The 26,524-nt window shown below is 33.5% G+C and overlaps 2 protein-coding genes across 3 annotated transcripts; both read left to right on the plus strand.

Annotated features, from left to right (window-relative positions):
- The first annotated feature begins 1,142 nt into the window (after positions 1-1,142).
- LOC113396518 (uncharacterized) lies at positions 1,143-6,591 on the plus strand. Its single transcript, XM_026634487.2, has 4 exons — positions 1,143-1,271; positions 3,833-3,985; positions 5,597-5,765; positions 6,401-6,591. Exons 1-4 carry the CDS (start codon positions 1,194-1,196, stop codon positions 6,520-6,522), a joined length of 522 nt encoding a protein of 173 aa, XP_026490272.1. The 5' UTR covers positions 1,143-1,193; the 3' UTR covers positions 6,523-6,591.
- Positions 6,592-10,003: 3,412 nt separating this feature from the next.
- LOC113396545 (uncharacterized) lies at positions 10,004-26,146 on the plus strand. 2 transcript variants are annotated; one of them, XM_026634525.2, is made up of 6 exons: positions 10,004-10,151; positions 15,582-16,174; positions 16,381-16,665; positions 19,284-19,400; positions 25,440-25,556; positions 25,970-26,146. In XM_026634525.2, the coding sequence occupies exons 1-6, from the start codon at positions 10,149-10,151 to the stop codon at positions 26,121-26,123; spliced, it is 1,269 nt and encodes a 422-aa protein (XP_026490310.2). In that variant the 5' UTR covers positions 10,004-10,148; the 3' UTR covers positions 26,124-26,146. The 2 variants fall into 2 exon arrangements, with proteins under 2 accessions (XP_026490310.2, XP_064073243.1); XM_064217173.1 differs by lacking the exon at positions 19,284-19,400.
- The last annotated feature ends 378 nt before the right edge of the window (positions 26,147-26,524 follow it).

Consider the following 26,524-nt stretch of genomic DNA (forward strand, 5'->3'; position numbering starts at 1 on the left):
CATAAAATTCGCGCTTGTCATGTCAATAAACTAAATGATAACCGAGTGAAACGGCAAAGCGCAGCTACTAAATTGACCCTTCGAGGGGTTCATTTGCATGCGCGTGGCGTGGGATCGTTTTTTTTTTTTGCTTTTCAGTCTACACTAGCCACGCTCTCCTTCCTCATAATGTATATATTTAAGTATGCATTGTTGTTATAAAATGACTAACGTTGAAATAGCACGATGGCAATGAATTTTCGCGAAAAGCTGAAGTCACGCGAGTTCAGCTAGTAATATTGTATACTAAAACGTTCTTCGAAACGCTCTTCTTGTTCTGGTTCAAGTTTTATGTACTTATATTGTCTGAGTAGTCTTTTACCAGTAAAGCACCATAAAACCTTGTAATAGAAGTCTTTAACTCAATACTCCATGAAACTCTTGTTAATCCTAAAGTATACTTTAGTTTAGCTTGCGGAGTGCATTGAAAATTACCTTTGAAAAGTATAGACTTATATTCTGACTTCGTGACAAAAAATAACATACAACAATAACTCTAATTACTTTGTATTTAATAATAGTTAATAAATCCAACTAAAAACTACATATTTTCTATGACTCGTCAGACAGACATTTTATGTCAAATTGTCAGAAACACCCCAAACTTCGCGCCAAAAAATCATTAGTAAATCCAGACTTTTCTTTTTAATGCATTACGCAACAAGGTATCAATGCATTAGGCCGTAAAGAGATAATATAACGCCTAAACTAAAATACACTTTGTTTGACAACATGCGATGGCTTTATTTTTTTTATTTATAATAATTATTATAATTAGAAATTGCTACCTGAATTGATAAAACCTGATTAGTATATAACTCATGACTATTGACTACTGGCCCGCACAAGACCTCTCGAGAATACCTAATTCAAATGTTATAAGTCATTAAACCATTAGCCAAGTATTCCTCGTGGAAGGTATTTTATCATCTAGTAGATATAGATTATCATGTCTTAAATGTGATAACAAATGGAATTAATAAAATGATATTAGTAACAATCAAACAGTTACTGACAACGCACATTCATTGTTTAATTAAATATTACATTATTAAAAAAGCCGATACGTAATCACGTATTTTATTTTTTTTATTAGGAATTTAATAATAGTCACAATTACTTAATTATTTATATTATTATTATAAATTATAAACATGTGTTTGCCATTAACGAGTTGTTGTTTTTGTGTGAAGTTAGATGTTGGTGCGAAGATTATCTCAATAATTAATTTAGTAAGTAGACTTCTAGGTGTATTGTAAACTATAATATTTGATAAACTATAAATGTTTATTTTTTTGTATAAGAGTTAGAACCAGTGAATTTTTCATGTGCTTAATTGTGTTTATAAATCATCTCATGAACAGCAGTGGAGGAAAACATCATAAAATCTGCACGTGTCGATTAAATTCGGATAAGACTGCAAGGCCTACCCCAACGGTGGGACAATTACATGACATGTTACTTTTTTCCCTCTGATTTTCTTTCCCGTTCTTCTCTGGTCTGAGATGTTCTTTCCGAATCGGTCGTAGAATTTTGACAATATATAAAAAAAGTATTATACTTCTATGTTGATTATATTTTTTTAATTTTAGTATAAATAATTAATTTCTTAGCAAAGTTTTTAAGACATCTCGCGCTTCAAATTTGATTACAGAACATAAAACATTATTGTTGCTTGCAAGATCTTATTTTGGATTTTATTTGTAATGTATAACATTGTGCAATAATGTTTTTGTGTGTTGTTAGTCCTGTCGCCTTCTAAATGCGTCAGTGGCTATATCTATGTGCTACCGATTTCATCACGATTAAGCCATAACCTATCATTTTCAAACTGCCATAATTGTAGCCTTAACCTACCTAACTTGGATAAAGATATAGGGATAAGGCTTATATGTGGATAAGCTGTAAAGATATGGGAAAACATAGGAATTTCTGGAAAATATTTTTTGTACTGGATTATAATGTTCATGGTAACAATAACGATTACGCGGAAACCAAAATATTCACTAGAAGGACACATTTGAATTCGTTTACATAATGTACATCGAATTATTTTAATCAAATACTACATCGATACACAATTAATGACATCGATTAATATTATCGTGCAATATCAGTGTAATTTTAATTACTTTATTAATCATTTAAATCATTTTTGAATTTATAATGCATAGTTTTTTTGCGCCTTCGTACATACCTATCTATACGTATTGTTTTATAATTGTTTGTCCTGGCAGACTAAACTGAACTCCCAGTCAAACCTACGGAGTCTAGAAAGCTGGAATTTAGGTTTAGTTTATTACGTAAGAACCCGCCGATAGAGGATTATTAGATATCAACTTTAAAAATTAATAGTATCTTTGAATTAATTTTACTTGTACGAAGTCTACACGGGCAACTAGTTTATCGTATTGGTAAGTGGTGGGCATCGCTAACTGGCGGATCTAGTGCTTAGCGCATCAAGTCGTAAATATCGTAGTCCTTTCCAAAGGCCTTCATGTTTTCTTGTTCAAGAAAATCTCTCGATCTCTCTTGGATGTCCGTGCCATCTGATAAGAGAATAAGGCAGATAAGAATGTTTATCCAATAAAGTAATTATATCATTCGTAGTTGGCTACTCTTTTACAAACATTTTCATAAGATTTGGAGAATCAAGGGCTGTTAGCACATCGCACTCAGTCATTAGAAGTAATTAATTGTTATGATGCGCAAAACGCATAAATGACGACCGTGGTCGAGTAGGGTGGACATCGGTTTTCATGGGTACGCCACTCCGAAGTCCCGGGTTCGATTCGTCGTTACTTCTGATTTTCCATAACACAAGTGCTTTAGCTACTTACATTGGAATCAGAGTAATGTATGTGATGTTGTCCAATATTATAAAATAATTACAAACCAAGAAACATAACTCAGACACCATAATGAGTCGTAAGGAGGATAAATTAAATTACTTTGTTTAATAAGACTTTTAATTTTTATGGAGTTACAGAAATCTTGTCGTGTACTTTTGTGGTGTCGATTTAAAACATATTTTAACATACATACCTTAAATATCGATATCACATTTAATATTATTTGTTTGATATTTGTATAATTTGTGTGAATCATTCGATATTAAATAAACCTATCCATAGAAGTCATATCATTTTGTACGCTCATTAATAATAATCAGTCATTATACTTAACATACTTAGGTAACGCTTGTGTGACTAGTAGGTAATATTGATTAAAGTATATTATTAACTTGTTGTAAAACATTTTATAAAAGGAAACTAAATGAAGCGATGAGTGGTTGAAACACGAGAAACTTGGTTGAAAATTTCGGGTTCAAACCCAGGCAAGCACCGATTAATTTTCATTGGCCTACATTGTGTTTATGAATTATTTGTGAAGGCAAACATCGTGAGGTAGCCTGCATGTGTCAGATGAATTGTTTCCACTAAAAGGAGAGGAGGCCTTCATCCATCAGCTTATATTTTTCACTTTGATTAAATTTTATTTCTTCAGTGCGGTACGTGGTCAAAGAGACTCCATATTGACGACGAAGTTACACCATAGCATTCCGTTTTCAATAGACATCACATATTTTTATCTCTTTCCTAGAATATATCAAAATAGTAAGTAGATGTTACGGCCTCCGCACGCCAGATAAATCTATGTTTTTTATACCCGCACCGCAAGGGAGAACATACGAGGCGTGTTGGACCTCGGACCGCATTCAAGTGTTAAACTGAACGTGTTAAAGATAAATCATTTATAATATAATTTAATAATATGATGTGTTTTCTTCTAGGTATTTTCAGTTGTCATTGCGATGTTGTACGGCACAGCAGCCATGATGCCCTCGTACGTAGCAGAAACTAGAAAGATTGTGTACGCAATCGTAGCAAATGTCGCCATGTTTGAAATCATCATTGGAAGTCTTTTAATTTATGGAGTTTTTGGGGTAAATATGTATATCTAATTCTGTGTTCATTCTTTTTTAATACTCAATGTTAAGCCATAATTAGGAAAAGATATGGATGGTCTACGGTACTTTGCTATTGAGATAACGGATTTTTCTGAGCATTAATGCCGACGCATCCACTTCAAAAGTGTTTTACTACAAATGAGAAGTGTCACTTTGCCATCCACGTCACTCCCAATTGAAATAGGGTAGATAAGTAATAGAAACTTCGGTAAAATCAAAATATAATTTATTCGAGTAGGCCTTTAAAGGCTCTTTTGAATTGTCGTAAAGCTACCACGGGTTCGGAATATAAATTCAATGGAGAAGAACCGGTAAGAAAATCAGTAGTTACTCTTTTCCAACGTTTAAAATACAAAGTTACGTCAATTACATACAATTATATAATGTATCCTGCCTGAAAGTCAACAAGTATTAACTGAAAGTTTTTTTTATTTATTTTGATTCTTTCGACAAGCGATTTAAATTTAAAATCGTTAAAGCTAAACGAAATAAAATTTAAAAATAAACTAAACATGATATAACTACTGATATTATGGATCGATCATCGATAAAGGATCCAAGTTCCTGTTAAAGTTTTCGATGGATAAACTACTTAATCAGAAACAAATCTAAGTACCTGACCGGTTTAATAGTAGTTGTACTGTTACAAGCTGTTGAGTGATAACATCAGAAAGTAGCGACGCGTGCAAGCTGTTCGCATTATTAGGTGATAAGCCGTCGAGTCTGTTACAGGTGGTCCATGACATGGAAACTAAAAGTCTCATGGACAGTTGCGGCCGAGACGGCACAGGCAAGCACCACTGAATTTTCATGTGCTTAATTTGTGTTTATAATTCATCTCGTGCTCGGTGAAGGAAAACTTCGTGAGGAAACTTGCATATGTCTAATTTCAACGAAATTCTGCCACATGTGTATTCCAGCAAACCGCATTGGAGCAGCGTTGTGAAATATGCTCCAAACCTTCTCCTCAAAGGGATAGTTGGCCTTAGCCCAGCAGTGGGAAATTACAGGCAGCTAATGTTGTAATGTTGTATGGAAAGTAGAGTCGATAATGTGACCGGCAATGCTAATGAACTCCGACAGTCTCCATAAATTAATTATGTATATGCAAGCGATTTAGAAATTGCTATTTATTACATTGAAACTTCGCCTTTTTTAGTACGAAAACCTTAACCACAAAAAAAGGACGAATTTATAAGTATTTTTTTCTTATTCTTATACTTACATCAGTCGGGCAGATCCGGAGAGATCCTGATATATGAAATAAGCGCACACAATTCTATAAATTTTAAAAATGACATATATATATATATTGTTATCGATATCTTTAGATATCTTTACTAATATTGTAAATGCGAAAGTAGCTCCGTCTGTTACCTCTTCGCGCTTGAACAGCTGAACCGATTTTGATGAAACTTGGTGTGGAGATAGTTTGAGTCCTCGAAAAGGACAAGGCTAAGGCTTTTTTATTTACCTCTCGACGAGGTAAAAGGGACGTGAAGTTTGGGTGCTATAAGTAAAGTATTATAAATTTCGCGCGGGTAAAGCTGCAGGCTCAGCGAGTTTTTAATCTATCTTATATTTCAGAAAAAACCCCGGTTAATCCTGCCGTGGTTGATAACCAGCTGGGTCTTCTGCGTATCACTTCTTGCTCTATCAATCTTCGGAACGATACTGATAGTTCTGAAATACACGCGAGATCAGGAGACAAAGAGCGAAGTCAGCACCATGTCGTCTGTGTACTGTCTATATGCGCGTGAGTTGATTCGGAACGCTTTATCAAAATCTTATGAGAATTCCGTGTAAAAACAGCTTATAAACTGTTTTATGAAATAATGAAGTAAGCGATTCTTGTAATGCATGTAAATAGATTCCTTAAAAGCTATATTACATAAATTACTCTTATATAATATTATTACTTCATGCCTTTTTTATAAACATATTACAATTTATATTCTAACTATTTATTTATGCGATGATATTTTTCTTAAACATTATGTATAGACTTTCACTTAAATAATCTTAATATATGTAGCGATTAGGTAAATTATTGTAATATTAGCTTTTATAGTACTGTCGTCGTGGTTTATAAGATTGGTGATATTGAGGGTTCTTTTTTATATCGAGAAGGCAGATCGCATTGACATTCATAATGAGATCTTATTCTTATTATTCTTTATCGAGGGACATTCGACATGTTAGGGAAGACTACGGTCTTTGCATCTCATAGAACATCCTAAAATTATGATACATATTTTTAAAGAAAAAATACCCGTTTAAAGAAATCTTTACACGAAGTAGTCGTTTGTTTGGCCGATGTCCTAAACTGATAACTTATCGTTAATTAGATAATTTATTCATTTGTTTTTTTTTTTTTTTTATATTTTGCAGTGACTCTCTATTACTTCGCGGCTGTAGTCAACAGTCGGCGCGAGGAAATGCTTTTCGATGACCACACAGAATCCTCCCAGGGCTTGATGAGAAGAGAATTTGGAATAAAGTTTCCAATATAAATATTACTTTGTGACATATATTTCTTGGAATTATCCTCAAGACCAAACGATAGTCAAAAAGATTATTATACCGTGGCTGTACAGAAATATGCTAATCTCGATCTTCACTAAGTATACTGAACGCAATTATACTGATAGTAGGACGTAATGGAGCTTGCGAAGAAAGAGATAATTCTACTTAAAATTGTGCATACATCAATTGTATATTACGTACAATTAAACGAATCTCTTTATTAAAATTAAAAATACTGAAAGCAAAAAAAAGACGAATAGAAAAATTGAACATCAACGCTCTCTGTATGTAAAATCTTAGAAAGAATATGTTTATTAAAATATGATTATTGTATTAACAAAACGATTTATTATATTTAATCATATTATAATACCTAAGCACCAATTGTTGGGGCAAGTATATAAGTCCTTTTGCCTTGTCTAATTAGCTTCCTCTATCCCTTCGTCTTTTTTACATTTATCTAACATTGGTCGTCGGACACACAGTCTGACGAGTTGTTAACATACCAGTTCTGTGTCCGAACATTTACTAAAAATAAGAATTAAATTAATAAACAATATCAATCCACTACTAACTAGTCTTAACTCGGAATTACTAATCGGTGGTTGAATATTTGGTGAGTGGGATAATTATAGGGCGGTAACTGGGGATTTCTCTTCTGTCATCGTGGTATTTAAGTTCAAAATCAAAAGGCTTATATCCATTTCTTTTCTTATAGGAAATATATCTGTTCACTTTTGCCAGATGTTTTTTTTTATTTGTGTATTGTGTGTGCATTACTTATTGCTGTTTTAATTATGATTTTTTTTTTATTTCTAGCACCATATGTTGTATGTTCAACTTAGGTTTGTCTGAAGAATACATTTAGGTATTATGTTTCGCTGGCGTATTTTGTGGAAAGAGATAAAAAAATACAATATATGTTATGTAAAGCAACTAAAGCAATCTCATTTGTATTTCTTATTTCAGTCCACGCGCACGTTAAGTTGTAGGTTTTTGTCATACGGCATAATATTGTTTTTCAATCATCTATTTATAATAAAATTGGAGTGTCTGTTTGTAATATTAAAATAACCCATTTTTACTAAATGCATATGTATGTATACACGGTACATATACCATAATAACATTTTTTACAATTTTTGTCTGTCTGTTTGTTCCGGCTAATCTCTGGAACGGCTGAACCGATTTCGACGGGACTTTCACTGGCAGATAGCGGATGTAATAAGGAGTAACTTAGGCTCCTTTTATTTTAGAATTATATATAGAATAAAAATAAAATCACGCTACAATATCCAAATAACATAAATTCAAACAACGCGCACGAAGTCGCGTGCACAGCTAGTTTATCATATAATGAGACATTTATGACCATGACAATGAATACTTATTGCTTATGACGAAAATAACATCTAATAATCTTAAATCGGAGCTGAATGAGCAGCAGCTGACTTATTATCATCAGAGTTGTCTTATTTTAAACTAGCCACTAGACCCGACTTCGCACGAGTAGAATAAGGTTAGAATAGAACGATTATGTCATATCTCTATTGGTCGGCATATATTTATTTCTACATTCATTATCACATTTCAGCCAATTTACACAAAATCGTAATGAATAATGCACCCAGACCCCAGAAATCACTCCTTCCATTAGTGAACAATCCGTTTTGTAGTTTTGAGTTTATCGCATGCAAATCCGGCGGCAATACAAAAAAATTGTCTCCAATGGCTTATCACACTGAACTAGTCGTATTTCACTAATTTATTTTATGACTAAATCAATAAATAAATAAATTTAATGTTAGTAATATTCTTATTTTATTTTAATCAACATTTTATTATATTATATTTCTATTGTAAACACGTTTATTCTATAAAAACGAATTATCTTCGTGCATATCATATTTGATATCAAAATTATTTAAATTTCCAAACACAATTGCTAATCTTAAAAACAATACACGTGAAGTCATAAAACAATTATTTTTATTTCATGATAGACTCTCTGATTGTATATATTTAAAAGTAATTTGAGAACTATTCTTTCGGCAAAAATCGAAACTCTCAGAAGTATACGATCGTGAAATGTCAAAAGTGTTATGTGCGTTAGCTATGAGAAGTATAACATTTAAAGGATACATAAAAATAGGGCCACAGGTTGGTTCTCAACATTTAGAGAGAGATATATTATTTTATAAGTTTATTATGTGCCTTTAATCAAACCCATTTATTTATTATAATATTTACATCGTAATACCCCAAACTGTTACTTTTTTGGCGAAGACAAAAAATCCTCTTGGAAACAAATTGGCAGCGATACGAAGCGTTACATAAAATCGTACGAAGTAGCTAGAAAGTTGAAAACTCGAATAAAGTCAAATTAACATTCTATATAAAATACCATTTCTATAAATAATAATTAGTCCACATTTCCTCGTTGGTGTTGCTTAAGAAAAAAGTTATAATGACCTGGAGTTACGCGTACATGGAAATAATTACAATGAAGTCAACAATACTGCGCACGCGCTCGTGATCGCTGGTAAATTGCTCTAGTGTTGTAATACATATCGATAGAATACATATATTCATCACAATTATTATTTTTATTAAGAATACATAAGACAGTAAAGTAAATTTCCCACGACTGGGCTAAGGCCGCCTCTCTATTTGAGGAAGTATATACCTACATGTAAATATGGATCTATTTTATTAGTTTGCATATTTTTGATATGGTGATGATATAAATATATCTTTATATGTATGTATGTGTGTAAATATATATTATATGTTAATTAGAGGCAGAAAACATTTGAAAAGTTAAACAGGGCTGGCATTGGTCTTGAGACAAACTAATATGATCTCGGATCAGAATATAATTGAAATCCAGAGTCACATTATCGAGTTCCTGTTAAAGAATTCTCAGTAGAAGACCAGAATAAGGAAATTGACAGTGACACACTCCCATGCCTCTTGGCTGTGTGAGATTTAAATTTGTCAATAGGCCAACTTATATATATATATATATATACATAGATATTTGAAAAATATCAATTTAACACATTAAAATTATAAGCTTCGATATTTGCATATTTGACAATTTATACATTAGCTGAGGTGGATGTCCTGTTTTAAGAATATTATATAAACCTTAGCACATTTAAATTTTAATTAATTCATGTAAAATTCCATTACCTAAGAGTTTCGTGAGCTTAATTTGCGTTTATAATTCATTTCATTCCCGGATGTCAAAACTATCATAATTTAATATTACAAAAAGGATGAAACCATAGTCGCAATTTTCAGCAACAATCATATTAATTTTACCTTCGTATGATTATTAAAATTCTAATGGATTTATAAACTATCGATATTTTTAAAGTTAATCAAAATACACATAATAAAAATAGAACACCAAATATACTCATATTTTAATTTGAACGAATATTTTTGTCAAAATAAATATCGATAAGCGAACTACGAGTCCATCCCTAATTCTTCAAGCAAATGAAAACAATGGAAATGCCCTAAAGACAGCAGACGCTTAAGATGTTATAAATGGTTCGCCGTCACCGTCGTTTGTAGTTATTATGGTGACATCTCCCCGCACACCATGGTGAGTGTTGATATCTATACTTTTGAATAAATAATTAATAATGCAATCTGTATGTTACAAATTATGTCAGAAACTACATAAACTATATTGACATGATCTTTAGACCGGCTCGAGTACGTCATGTAATGAGATACGAATTATAAGCCAATCGAAGATCACTCATAAATAACATACTTTTATTACTGGGCAGGTTGTTTTTATAAATAAATCACTGGTTAAACTGTCAATCGTACAGTTTGTTCTTATATATTATGTAAAAGCGTCAATAGTGCAATGATTTACGGGCCGCCTAGCGATGTAACAAGTTGCAGGAGCCTGATCCGTTAGGCTATTGTCGTGCCCACTCCTAGCACAAGCTTTAGAGCTCAATTAGAGCTATAAATAGGAATATTAGTAATTCCGTAAAATTACTAGTATTATTTAAAAAATATGTGTATATTTATCTACTATATAACATAATACTCAAGATATAGATTGACGTTCAATGCGTAACTCCAGGTCAACTCATGTGCTTTTTAATAAAATAGGTATGGTGGGCGGGCAATAGGCCACTAGATGGTAAATAATCGCCATCGCGCCATCACATTTTCATTGTATTAACCATTCCTTACATCGCAGATACGCCACCAACCTTGGGAACTAGGATGTTGTGTCCCTAGTGCCTGTAGTAACGGTGGCTGAGCCATTCAATCCGGAACCCAACAATACTAAGTATTTCTGTTTGGCAGAATATTTTATGAATCTGTGGTCTTACCCAAATGAGTTTGCACAAAACCCTACTATGTAGAGTATCTCTACATAGTACTCTATAATTCTCTCTATAATTAATGAATACGGGATTCATGTGCACAAGTCACATAAAATTCAGTAACAAGTCAGTTAGTCAGTTAGACGAGGCCTTTTGAGTAATTTCCGTATATCATAATATTCCGAGATATCTCGGAACCGTTTAGAAGGCAATAGATTAGTAGCATGATGTTTACAATTTATCGCTTTTAAATTGTAAGCTCTGAATTTAACACAGACGTAAAACACTGGTAATGTTTTACTTACTTATTCTGGACTCGAATGGAAACGTGGTAGAGTTGCCTTACGACACATAAATAATTTTTTACAATCCACTTTTATTTAGAGCCTTCGATTTAAATGTTGAATATTATATTGAAAATGCTTTGTTATTGTTCTGATATAAAAACAAATGTTATGCTGTATTAAGTGAATGCCACACAAGTTGAGATATAACGTGCTCAACCATGATTATGAAGAGTGAGGAAATAAGGTTTTCGCCCTGATACTTTCACCGTCATTTAAATGACTCATTAGCAATGGTGTGAGCCTTCCATATAAGCGCTACTTACATACTTAATAATTTCCTTTTACTTTCATGTTTTTCTTATCGTTTTACAACAGATCACCAGACATTAATAGTTCTAATCACCTTGAACTTGTCTTCACGCATAAGATCAGCGTTTAACTTTCGCAATGTTTATAAATTGCTGTTTAATACATATAATGATAATTATTAATCTATTATGCAATTTAATTTATTGAATAATAATGGGCTTTGTGCGAGCCCCCTAGGTAACACACGCATATTGTACTACCAAAGAGCAGTACAATTATTGTGTTCCGGTTGGCAAGGTGAGTGACCCACGCAAAAGGGACATAACATCCTATTTCCAACACGCATTTGTTATGTTAAGAATTGTAAATGTTTCTTACGACGCCATTGTTTCTGGGCGATGATGACCACTTACTGTCCGGTGGCCCGTTTAACCGTCAGTTTAATTACTTCATAAAGAAAGTCCAGTCTTTTGTGACCTTTCTTATTTTACTTAGTCAAAGTAAAAGTGTGTGCGGAAAATGCAAGTGCAACCATTCTCTCAGTCTCATAATCAAACGGAACGGGAATCTGACACGAGCGGAGAGAGTTCAGTAGCTGGGATTTACGTGCCGTCCGATGTACGAGAGCTGGGCCGGATTTAAACATCTAGAAATTTCCGTGATTATCGAGTAGTGGAATAATTATAACGAATCAAATTATTTCAACGCCTAATAAATCTTTATCAATTCTTTATAAAAAAAACTTCTGACAATTATTTGTAGATATAGTAGAATATACAAAAAAGCTGCGGATCCAACCCTGCTTGCGGGTGCCATACTGCCATCTTAAATCAGAAAATCCCAATAATATTTAACAGGCACGACCAGGGGTTTGACTCTATGACCTCGGCGTCCCGAGTTTTATACTTGTAAGCTACTAGACAAACGAATCAGTTATTATCGCATCTACATCGCTTCAAAGTTGCATCGATCACATGAATAGTTCCACGGTTACGTAACAACGGAGTGAGTGAGCCAAAATCCTCCCGCGGCGCTTTCTCCACCTGTCCAGAGCGTTATGAAACGTTATCATCATCAATTGATATATTATCGACTCGCTAATGACTTCGGTAGTTTCAAAGCCCGCGTCAGAATGATGGCGCTTTTATTTTGTGGATCCCGAATAGCTTATATTTAGAAACTCGTTTTTTCGCTGCTGCATGACCGCCATGACAGTGTATTTAGCAAGTTAAGTTCGCTATTCATGTCAGCATCAGCGGAACAATTTAACTTAGGATTTCTTATTCATTTCAATGTTGTTAAATTAGAGAATTGGAATGATAGTGATACTTTTAAGGCTATGAAACAAATAGACGTTAATTTTGTAAGAAACGATATTTATAAATTTCGATGACGTCAGGTTTATTAAAGGGACTTAATAAAGAATAAAGATATAACTTTCATGGAAGCACGGGTTTCTATTTAGGCTAGAAACGCATATTATTACCATGTCGGGGCACATCCAGAAGCCAATTACCCGTATTAACATTCTAACATTATTTTTTTTCTACCACAAAGCAATTTTATTCATAATCATAATGGTTTACGTATTACGATGATATCCCATTCAAATAAGAGAAATGATCGTTACGTATGCTTAAATACATCAGCCACGAAGAGCCTAATCCCAGGACATTCGGTTTATATTGCATCGTATATACGAAAGCTCGACACACTCGCTCGACAACTCGTCGACATACAGTCAAAATAATATCTGTTACAAATCCAGGTCATTGTTTTACAATGTTAAAAAACGCAATAAAAAAAACACATTTATTTTATTGCGTGTTTTAAAGAAACGATATAGTTTATAGATAACGTTGTTTGAAGTTTTATTTTTAGATGATGAGAGGTAAGGCCATACATTAGTGTACCGACAGCAAAACAAGAGAATTATTTATTATTTTTTATTCTATATATTATATTTATTTATTTTTATTATTCAATTCTTGCAATAACAATGCGCCACTAACCTGGGTAACTAAGATATTATATCCCTTGTGCCTATAGTAACACTGGTTCAGTTGCACTCCTACAAGAACACAGCATTACTAAGAATAGCTGTTTGGCTGTAGAATATATGATTTGTTCTCACATATCATCAGGTACCAATCAGATACCCAAACGGGGTTGCACGAAGCTCTACGAGCAAGTAAAATTCATACCAAAACATAACCTATTTAACAACCGTGTTAGTTTTTATCAAAATAAATATATATTATTTGCACAAATATTACATTTTTTAATACCTAAGTGAAATAAGTCATCGTATAAATATATTTATATTAATAGAGCCTTCAAAAATATCATAAAAGTTTACAATCAAATATACTTTACAAACATCGTGATGCAAAGTATATTACGAACAAAAAATACAAAAGTTTTTTATTAAGTTATCATTGTTATGTAAATAATATGTTAGAAGATCTATTGTTTGCGAACAATGAAAAAATATGTTAACATTATGCAACGAGCATTTACACTTTCTCTTTGAAATTTACTAAACACTAAAACCGCAGTTTTAGTAGTCATTGTACTCAGAATTTTTATAATAATGATAATAGTTTAAGTTTACCAAATCGCCCTCTTGTATATTATAATCTTCGATTTACAAACCAAAACGTAATATAAAACAGATATTTCATAATAAAAAAGGAAAAAGCCTTCTTTGTATGAGTAATTATAAATTAAAATAGGATTTTAAGCACTTTCAATTATATTTTAAATCCTATTGACCCAAATAGTGAGAAGAAATGATAAACACAAGTTACGGCACCGAGCTGCGTTGCATAACTCGGCTCACTTTCACCCAAATCAGTAAGTCACTGACCGCGTACACAGACTAAGCTGTTACGGTATGACTAGGAGATAGATTTTTTGTATGTGCGAAATAAAATGGCTCTAATTATATTTAAAAATATTTTATGATAATAATGTGACATACATACATACGCTTATTTTATTTAAAACACCGTTTACTTTATGGCTACGATAATACTATTAATGAAATAAATGTATTTTAATATTCAATATTTTCTTTTTCCAAACCGCAAACTGGATTTTTAAATCAGTTTCTTTAGTCTGTGACATTTGCGACAAAAGCCACATTCATCGCGGCCTCAAGAGCACTCATTCGTTTAACATTTTAGATTAGATAACAATTCTCTACACCTCTTACACCTGGTATGCGGAATACCTTCACGTGCAGACATCTTAAAATTCTTTGGCTCGTCACCTCATTATTATCTCTCGCGACTACATCACGATTAAAAAGTTTATTTTTATTTTTATTGAAAGCGAAATCCAGACAACGAAATGGCTCGAAAGTGATTATCGTTATTAGTATTCAATGATATTGTAAGATTGATTATTTATCCACGATAAGTTTTATGACATATGCTATCCCAGTCTTGAAACTAAATTGTTAGGTTTCCTGGCCGCAATTCATAACGAAACGGGAGCATGATTTGAAAGTTTTTGTTTGTAAAATCCCAGTTGATTGAGTTTTTACAGCTAACTGGTCATTCTCACGAGTCACATTTTATTTATATTAAAGAAAAATGTTAAAAAACAGATGAAGTATCACTGAAGTCGTGTCGTCCAAATCTTATGACTTATAAAGTTTTATCTGCGAGAGTTGACATAAGCTAAGTGCAACTCCTAATGATATACTGTTCTAAGGCAAGTTCACGATTCTTGTAAATCGGAGGCGATAACAAAGGTCAGTGTCCTGACCTCTGAACCGCAACCTATTCACCACTTTCTCGAACAGTTTCAGTGACGGCAAATAAGGGTCATTCTATCCTTTTGAATCGAATCATTATAATATTCAATAACCAAGTCTTGAAAGTTATAAAATACTATTTCTTTAGTGAATAAAAATACAAAAGATAATACAATTAACCAGTTGTCTTCCTTATGACTCATTATTTAACTATTATTTGGTCAAGGTATTTGTTAAGAACTACGAAGTATTATTTTCATTACATTATTTAAATCAAATGATGTCTTCTTCAGTTGCCGACAGAATTCGTTTTACTTTTACAGATACTCGTATATATAACATGTCTCGTGAGCAGTGTATCCTGTCTCAGGCTCATTCAGAATGCAAATAATGCATCAAATCATAATGTCACCACATTATATCCAGTCGAGAACATTGCTTATCATAGAGAAGCGAATAATGTGTTCAGAGATAACATGAATAAAAATAATGAGAAAGAAATTAACCAAACCCAATCAAGAGATAAAACAAGTAACACTGAGTTAAAAAAATATGACAGTAAGATTTTAAGTACACTAAAAGAAGCAGAACTTGAACAACTTCAAAATAACAATGAAGTCGAAATATCATTAAAAGAAAAACAAGATCACAAGAATGGAATAAAACTGTTTACTGATACGACGTCTTGGAAAGTTAATGCTACTTATGCAAAATCTAACTTAAATATGAATGATAATAAGTCTAATATAACTGATAACAGCTATAATATTGAAAATGAAAGTTTCAAAGGAAAAGAATTCAAGCCGAGTCCGCCTTTAGGATATTTCTATGATGAAGATAAGTTCGTTGTACCTACGCAAGCAACTGTAGGATCATTTAATCCGCATGTTTCTAAGCCGTCAATAGAGATTGTAAGGTAAGATCAATTTATAATTCTTTACACAATTTATGCTAAGATATTTCATTGCAGTTTTCTTTATTAAAACATCTGAAAAACTTTTTCAATTTTATAATGGATCCTAAACATTATCTACAACAATTTGGAATTAATCAAGACTTATTGAATAACAGATAATAAATCAACCACAAATAATGGAAAATTAACTACTCATTTTCTTACAGCTCCCCGAGATACTTCTTCCCTTTAGACTACAAACAACCTGTTAGTTCGTATAATGTTGCAATTGATTCGCCTTACAAATTCGAACATATCTTACCAAGAACCAAAGACTGGAAATTCGAAACAGGTCTAGAAATCAAACCAACCATGGAGGCGCCGGTGATGATACCAGCAGGTGGGCTTTACAAGTTACCGGACGCGTTCAAAGAGAAACCCGGTTCTGACGGTGACGATGATAATTTTGGACTAGACTTTGAGGATTCAAAAGATGCAGCTTTAAAGAAACGGTAAGACATTTAAATGATTTTGTTAAGTTTTGATAGTTTGTATGTAAATGTATTTAAGCTCTAAATTTACTTGGTGGTAGGGCTTTGTGCTAGCCCGTCGGGTAAGTACCACCCACTTATCAGATATTCTACCGCCAAACAGCAGTATCCAGTATAGTAGTGTTCCGGTTTGAAGGGTGAGTAAGTCAGTGTAATTACAGGCACAAGGGACATAACATCTTAGTTCCCAAGGTTGGTGGCGCAATGGCAATGTAATATATATATATATATATATATCTAGCGAGTATCTTGTTACTAACAATATTAATGCGAATGTTTGGTTGGATGTTTGTTACTCAATTTTATCCGAACGGCTGAATGTAATAATGTAAATTTGGCACAGAGATAGATTATAGTCCGGAATGAATGATAGGGTACATTTAAAGAGAGAATGCACCTCAAACCAACACCAGCACCACTCTCGCCTCACTCGGGCAAAGCTGCGGTCGGAAAGTGGGTTACATACTTGAAAGTATCAGCCAATGCGTAGATAATTACGTACTCATATAAATACATGAATTGATAAACGCAGCCACGCGTTGTGCGCCCATTGTGACCTCTCACTAATTTATTAGTATTAATAATATATTTCTTGATACCAACAATCTTTGCCTTCTGAGCACTTTCCCGTATTTATTTGAATACACACATCCCCTTAAGTCATACTTGGCTAACAATTGCAAACAGAAGTTTATTCTTTTCTCTTAACTGTAAGGGGGTTTAAGTCCATTTAAAGATTGTAAAATACGCTTATAAATGTCATGATATACAAAAACACTAAAGTAAAAAAAAACACTCTCCTTCAGCGCCGGTTGGCGGATACGAATGTGGCAGAATGTCATTCAAATAAGACACATGCAGGTTGCCTCACGATGTTTTCCTCCATCGCCAAGCACGAAAAGAATTATAAAAATAAATTCAGCACATGAACAGTCAGTGGTGCTTGCCTGGGTTTGAATCCGCAATCATATGAGTAAGATGCACGCATTCTAACCACAGAGCCATCTCAGTTCCAAATTCACGATGAAACCACATATTCTTCTTCATCTTATTGGTAATTTTTTTAGTACGATATTTATAATCGGCGGCAGTAGATCAAAAATTAAACACTCGTCACGTAGAATAAATTATAAAATACTAATAGAAAAAAATATTCATAGACTTAGTGCACATTCATTTCAAATTACACATGGATTTACATGGTGGTACAGCTTTGTGCAAGCCCGTCTGGGTAGGTACCACCCACTCATCAGATATTCTACCGCCAAACAGCAGTACTCAGTATTGTTGTGTTCCGGTTTGAAGGGTTAGTGAGCCAGTGAAACTACAGGTACAAGGGACATAACATCTTAGTTCCCGAGGTTGCTGGGGCATAGGTGATGTAAGGAAGGGTTAATATTTCGTACAGCGCCATTGTCTATGGGCAGTAGTGACCACTTACCATTAGGTGACCTATTTGCTCGTCCGCCTACAGATATAATAATAAAAAAAAAAACACAGGCCCCAGGGTTTATCTTGCAAATTTTGAGTCGATGTTTTCTTCACAGCCGTTTCACAAATTCATTTGTTTAGTCCTCTTAGGACTTATTGTTATTATATTCTGTATTTTATGTTTGGGGAATACCATAAAGCATATTAACATAACATTAACATTACGAAACACAATTAACACGTAAAATCTCTCTGAACATAAAACCGCATTTAAAATCCGTATCACAGCCATTGCTATGTAGGCTGAAATTCAATTAAAGACAAAAAAATATTATCATTTTTAATAATCAACATTCCACAGCCACTTACACGACGGGGACGGTGTTACGCCTATCGCCATACAAGTAAACGCTAAACGCCGGCTGTCGGTACGAATGATTGATTTGCGAGTGATTTGCTTTAAGCTCCAGGCAATGCAATGAGCTCACTTACCAAGCAGAAATAGAAAGCTTGTTTACAGAACTATTAACACAAAAATAATAATAATGTATGATATTATCGTATCGTTTTGATGTTATTATGTCAATATTAATAGACAAGCAAGCTCGTCTCGATTCTTGTTCTGATCTGAGACTGCCGGTTGACCTTAAATTATCCTCTACATAGTTAAACACTGCGCGCTTTCAGCCATTTATCTCGAGAACGATCGAAGGTATAAAAACGTATTTAAAGCAAAAGTCGTGGATATTTTTTTCCTCTAAAATATTGATAATAAATACAAAGCTCACAGTAAGTGAGATATTTACAAAGATAAGGTGTAAAGAAACGATTCTTGTGACCCTTGACCTTAGTTAAGGCCACTCGCGTACTGATAAATAATATGTGTGCAATTTTGTAGCTGAGTATCTCAAATTCCGGGGTAGAACTACTGAGATGACTGGACTAATATATGTACTAGTAGGACCCCGGACAGCCTAACGGTAATTAATGCTAATATAGAGTATTAATACATATATAAGATTTAACTTATTGTTATAATAAAACATTCTTGTTGAGTTTTGTCAGAATAGTTTAACAAATCGAAATTATTGCTGTAAATAATTATTAGCATTCATTCGATCATAGACTTAATCCATTTTTTTTTTCAGTTCTAACCCATGGAAAAAGATATTAAACTTGATAACAGCTCTGGTACCTGTTGGGATCATCATATCCGCACTCACACCCAGCATCATCACTCTAGAGAGCGCTGATAATAACCCTCGGTTAGTACATACTTTCCATTTACATACCTAATCGCCACATATTTTTAAAAGAAAAGTAACATCCTGCTAGGCTGTGGCCTCTTTGGCCTCCTCTCCTCTTAAGAAGTAGATTTAAGCTTATTCCATCACGCATTTACGACGCGGTCTGGTACACGTGTGACAAAACTTCATTCGACCCAAACAGGTTTCCTCACGATGTTTTCTTCACCGCCGAATACGAGACGAATTATAAACCCAAATGATGCTTATCAGTTGGAACTCAAGTTCAATCTTATGTTAGCATTCAAGTTTTAATATCACTGGGTCATCTAAATAAATTAAAGAGTGATCATGTTAAGTAGCCTTTAAAGAATTGTAACCATGCTAATTTATTTATTGCAATAAGAGCTCAAGTATTCAGAAATATTCGATAAAATACTGAACATTATATTTTGAAGACAAAAAAGAAAAATTATTATTATTTTCAATAAATCACCAATAAAATATTGAGCAAGAAGATTACTACATATTGAAATTATTGGAAATTTACCCATTCCATGTTATAACTTATATTCTCCATCATTATTTATATATACGAGTACGTTTGAAGTTCTCTCCATAAAAGGAATGTCGGCCACTTAAGTTTCGTCAACAAATATTTATAAACAAACGGATCCGTAATTGCCTTAAAGTGTCAACAAGTAAGGTGTCAGTGAATTCAATGTTGTGTAATAGTTGGTGGCTTTCCAAAAATTTTAAACAGTAAAATATATCCCAACCATATTAAAATATATACCTATTTAAAGACGAAGTCAGTGTATTTTATTATAGAGGAGGGGTTGTGTTAGGTAACCTATCTCCCGTCACGGTGCTTGAGAAAGCGATCCCCTGACGCCCCTCGAAGAGACGGAGAGGGTAGCGCTGGTTTTTTTGTGGATGTTTCGGTGTACTAGGACTCACAAAGCGTCCTGGGCAACGGCGAATACCACATACCCTCACATCATGTGGGGGAAACGCGTAACACATTTTTCCAGCGAGAAAAAAAAGATAACCTATGTCTTTTTCTGTACCAGTCACGAAAGAAAATGAATTTATGCAAAAATTCTTAAAAGCGTAACAAACAAACAAACTCACTTTCGTATTGAAGCGTTTAGTTAGTATTACATTATAAATTAAAAAAAAATGGAATAGCAATATCGAATTAATGACGTTTCAAACGTAATTTTTTCACAATCCGTAGCGTTAAACGAGAGCTAAGAAAAAGTGCTAGATGTATAATTTGGTACAATCTGTTTATGAAACCAAAACCACGATTATTCAATTCCGTAATTAATCAGAGTAGAGAGTGCGGCAATTTTGCAAAAGATAAAAGTAAATCAAAAAACTTCAAAAAAGACCGTTTTGTTATTACGACGAGCGCTGGACGCAATATTCATTTGCTTTTTCCTCTAGTTTCATGAACTAAATTCGCTTGTACAATCGTATTGTTAATTTATATTATGAATTACTTATTCGCTTGAGTAGCGCTCAATGTATACGTTTTTACGGTCTCATACTATAATTATGTGCTATATTTTATATATATATATATATTATATATATTTAATTAAATTTTTGTTTTGTTTATTTCTGTATCAGGAACATGTTAAGAGGTTTTGCTTTTAATATAAAAGAAACATTACAAGTTATACAAATGTTTATAATAAAAAATATAAAACTTCAAAAGTTAAGTATTTTGACCCTTAACAACCAGACGTTATCGTCATCAGCTGGCCCTTATGGACATTATCCGTCATCAGCTGTCCTTATCTCTTTTATTTAAGGTGCCCGATATCAACCACTCTGTGGAACAGAGCTGAATTAACCGTGTCCGTGCTCCTAGGCAAACCACCTCACGCAACCTTCACTAATTTCCTAAATATTTTACACCACAATATATTTATAGTTACGATGTTCTTCTGCTATTTAAATAGGAGAAATATAGGTATATCCCAACAACTTAACTAACGGATACTTTAAACCTTATTTGCTTGGCTTGTATATTGTATTGTAATCTCTAGGCTGTTGCCTTCACTGCCTTAAAAGCTCAATTAAACAGGCGTTTAACAAACGTTTCCACTCTTCGGCAATCGACTCTAGCGACATTCACGAGTTAAAATGGGCTCAATTCTCTTAAACCGGAACCAGATGGACATCGCTAATAAATAATATACTGATATGTTTATATATTAATAATTGACATAACGTCCACACTGAAAGGATATTATGCCACTCGATAAAACGGCATTTATCAAGTTGTAGGCCATCGATATTAATTATTCATAAAATACTTTCGTGGCCGCCTGTCCACCGCGCTTACATAACCTAACGTGCGATCGTTGCGTGCGCTCGCGCATATCCGCGTTGTTACATCTGTAATATTAATCCGTTCTGTATCATGACGATTTATCCTCAACCAGTAGAGCATGGGTGATGTCTTCAGGAAATAAAAACGTGATTTCCGTTCTTAAAAAGTTTAATTCAATTTCCGGTTTATATAAATAGTAGCTTCTATATATAATTGATTATATACCTATATTTAAGTGAACGTAGTATTCGTTACGGACGTTATTCTATCAGGTTTTATTGTTTTAACAATAATTTGATACTTTTACTAAACGGAATATAGACTAATTTAAAAAGAAGTAACTGTATAAAATTCCAATATTAAATATATTTTCCTTTTTTTGTCCGTCGTCTGTACCCGTTTCATACGAAACCCAAAAAAATTAGCGAAGGTAGTTGCAGTAACTGACCTGAACTGCTCGGGAAAATCGTTTAATTACCTGTATTTTTTACCCCAGTAAGCAAAAGGCAATTATTTATATTTGCTATTAATATTTTGCATCGTATGATTATCAGGAGGCCGCCGCAAAATTTCGTAGTTCCAAATGCAGTTTAAGTTTCCATTATATTTTAAAATAGCACCCAAAACGGATAAAGGAATAATGCTTAGCTTCATTATCAGGTGGCCCATTTGCCTTCTGGCTTCCTGCAACGAATATACAAATTCACATCTTAGATCCCATGGTTTTCAGTACATTGACGTTTATATGTGGTTTATATTGTCTGCCTTTCTAAAGCAAAGACAAATATCGCAATATTATTTAAAGTAGTTCGCATAGCGTTGAATATTAAATAGTAACGAAGCACTTACACACACGCTGCTGGACGAAAATGTCTTGTAGGCCTTTTTATATATTTATAGCCTCTACTGATGACAGCACGTGATTCAATATGCACAGAGAGAATAGGCATTGCAAATGAACAACGAAATGCGGTTGACATTCACGCCAAAATTCAACGCGGTCATGATTTGTACATATAGCTATTTAAGCCCTCTTTATTGATAGTAAATCAACAAATAACAATAATAATTGTTTAATGTGGAACCAACGGGAAGGAAAATTAATAATCCCTGCACTGACTTACTTTGCACACAACCATATTAAACCGCTGAATGATTTACTATACTCCTTTCCAAACATAACAGGAAAAAAGCTAAATAATTGAGCATTTGAGATTTGACAACAACATTTGAGAGCAAATTGACGCTATATCATTGGTTGAGAGCTTGTTGATCTATGTTGTTCACTATGGATTTGCGAAAAATGGCGTTTTGAACGTCGACGAAACTGTTATGGGAATTTTGAAAGTAAAATTAAAGTGGAAATAGTAGTTAAGTGCAATAGTGTTGTATTATAAATAACTATATATTAATCATAAAATCTTAGTAGTGCACAACATAGCTGAGTTATTAGCAATATACGTAAATCTAAGGTTTGTTTATCTTTTCATACTTCCATTGGAATAGGCTATATACCATGTTGATGATCTCCGGACTGATTTCGGCCACCGCGGCTGTTCTTAAGGGAAACCAGCCAACTACGCTGGACATGTTATAGTGCACAAGTGTGAGCAAACACAAGCGCACTCCTTATACCTCTCCTTCATAATCCGATGGGACGGCAAATATTGTCATATTCGACCTGAAAAATCTTAGCCGGTACGGAAGGTCACACAATTCTAACCTCCAGAAACACGTAAACGAGTAATTTTTTATCGGTATGACCTGGAGTTTAAAGTGAGGATCTCGGAATCTGTGGCCTTATAGATATGTAGCCGCTGTACCAACGAAGTAGACATACTGTATAAATCAAATATACGCAGCGGTGAGAGGTACCGACACTGACCGCTGCGCCTATTTTAGTCTTCCCTCTCCAAAATCATTCTTAAAATAGACTCGGTACATAAAATTAAATTCGTAATAATTACCACATCCACGCATTACGTAGAAATGTACACTGAGGAAGGACTTACATCCGCGTGTTACACAAGTGTGAAAGCAGCATTAAATATTTTACAAGAAACGAATAAAGTTTCCACTACAATGTGCTGATGGACCGGTCCCCTGTTTGAGGACGGCCGCATTCTTCAATTCGTGTTTATTGTTCAATATAGTAGAATCCCTATTGGACTTATTGTTCTGTTATATATGTCTGTACGTGTACTTAGTTATACTTATGTGTGAATGGGAGATTCGTTTTGTAATAAATATAAGCAAAGTAAAGTCTGTAAATGTCTTTACAAAAGTTTTTTTTCCTCGTAAAGAAGTCGCCGCTCTAAAGTATTTTGACGACGCATTTGAAGGAATATGATCGGAAACATGTACTTAGTACAATTTAAAGTAGTAGTAAAATTTTCTCGTGATAATTTATTTCGCCGCGAAGCACACGTTGAACTATAAACACAAAGAACGTGAAAATGAAATGGTGATTGCTCTAGTTTCAATTCACAATCTTTAGTTAAGATTCACTGATTCCAGCACTGTACCACTTACAATAAACATACTAATATTGTGTCGTGGATAGTTAACATACAAATACTGCTAAAAAATATTTATTTGGAACATATAAATACGTGAAAATACATTTCATTGTCATCTAGTATTGGAATATTACGCACTTAAAACTAGCAAACATAATTAATAATAATAAGCTACGGTTAGTAAGAAATAACATAGAGCTAAGTTTAAATTCAAAAGAAAAATTCATTTTAAATAATTGTATAATACAGTGCAACCTGGATATAACAAATCGGAAGCGAACAAGTAAATATTCGTTTTATCAAGTATTTCGTTAAACTGAGGTTTGTTTTGTTGAGGTTCGGTTGGTCTAAAATTCGTTATAAAGAAGTAAAAAAACAGTTTTATTCAGCTCGACATTACGTACTTATCTTATTACAACTTCTACTAATAAATGATAACACATTTTTGTCAAATTACTGTATATATTTTCTATTTGAAAACAATTAGGTAGGTAACAACAATTTTTGGTGGTGACTTTAAGGTTTTGGGTTGACAATTTTGAGGTATTTATACTTTGTCTTAATAGTTGAAAATTCGTTATAAAGAGGTTGTTACAAAAAATAGTCGTAATGTAAAGGGATATTTTACATTGTCTCTTATAGACGATTCAAGGGGATTTGGCGAAGGCGAAGAATTTGTTAAATCGAGGAACTCGGTATATTGAGGTACGTTATATTAAACTTGCACTGTATTTAATAGAAAGTTAATTCGGATTAATAATAATATAACCGACAAAACTAGAATGAATGTTGACATAGATATATTATAGGTGCATATTAGGTATTTATGTTTTATAATAATAAAAGTTCTTTGGTAATCAAGATATACTTTATTCAATTCGGGTCTTTCAAGCACTTTTAATGAGTCATTTACGTGACTTAATTAAATGCTACCCGTAAATGGTTCGAATGTACAATCCTTTGTAATTTATTATAAAGACTTTTTAAGTTAATCAATAAACACAGTCATAAATAAATCACTCATGTTGTTTATATTTGTGGTATAACTGTATAATATCAGATGAAATGATATTTTTCCCAAAATTGTATATTTCTACCCATAATTATTGTAATTCATTAATTTCAGTAAAAAATCTTAAGTGTATTTTATAATATATACGATAAAATATTTTTTACACCAGCTTCTATTTACAGTTTTCCATCTCGTATTTCCCGGAGGTCGGAAGAAAGCGTCGCCGAACTTCCGTCGATCAGTGAACGATGTAAGCGAAGATTGCTCTGTGAATTACATTCGAATGGAAACTATATGCGGTAGGCGCCACCATTTCTTGAACCCATACATATCGGTAGAAAGTAATGATGGGCTCCGCCGTGGCCTTAATTCAGAGGGTTCACGGAAGAATCTCGTTTCAAAGAATTTCTAAACAAAGTATCTTGGTAGGTACTGCCCACCATTTATTCTACCGCCAGCAATACATGTATAGCTGTGCTTCGGATTGAAAGTTGAGTGCAGTGCAACTACAGGCACTTGTGACATGATATTTCTTAGTTCCCAGGGCATTGGTGATGGTTAATATTTCTTAATCTCTATAGGCCATGGTGTCCATTCGCCGCCACATCTGCGCACTTTACGCTGCTTATATCAAAACATATTTTGGTACATTCTTTTTCTACGTTCATTGCATTTTATTCTAAGCATTATATCTGTTTTTCTATCTTTACAGCATTTCGTCATCACTACACAGACCGAACTTATGCTACAAGATCCCTTGTAACGACCCTCAGGCTCTAAGTAAAGTTCTAAGTTGGTTATTTCAGCACCATGGCAGCCGTGGTCACCATTATGCCCTTCATGATAGACGAGGTTTTATTACGTAATGTAAATAAATTATAAACTCCTACTATTGTTTTAATATACCTTTCCGTTTATTTTTGATAGTAACTAGCAGCTACCTGCCCCCGTGTATCGCAGCATGTTATAATTACCTTCCTCAAGAATTGATCTATCAAGCGAAAAAACAAATTTTCGAATCCGACTGATATTTTCGGAGATTAGTGCGTTCAAACAAAGAACAAACACGTTTATTATATTAGTATAGATATAGAGCAGACATGATCGAGTGACGTCTTAAGCAAAGATCACTAATTTCAATCTGTGAGGCGAACCTACATTACAATTCACGAAATGTTCGGCGATCAGGGATAAAGTTACGAGGGAGCTCGCATGATTGCCATCAATGTTAAAAAAACTCATCGATATTGTATTATTTAAGAGACCA

This window comes from Vanessa tameamea, chromosome 15 (genome assembly GCF_037043105.1).
Source record: "Vanessa tameamea isolate UH-Manoa-2023 chromosome 15, ilVanTame1 primary haplotype, whole genome shotgun sequence".
NCBI lineage: Eukaryota > Metazoa > Arthropoda > Insecta > Lepidoptera > Nymphalidae > Vanessa > Vanessa tameamea.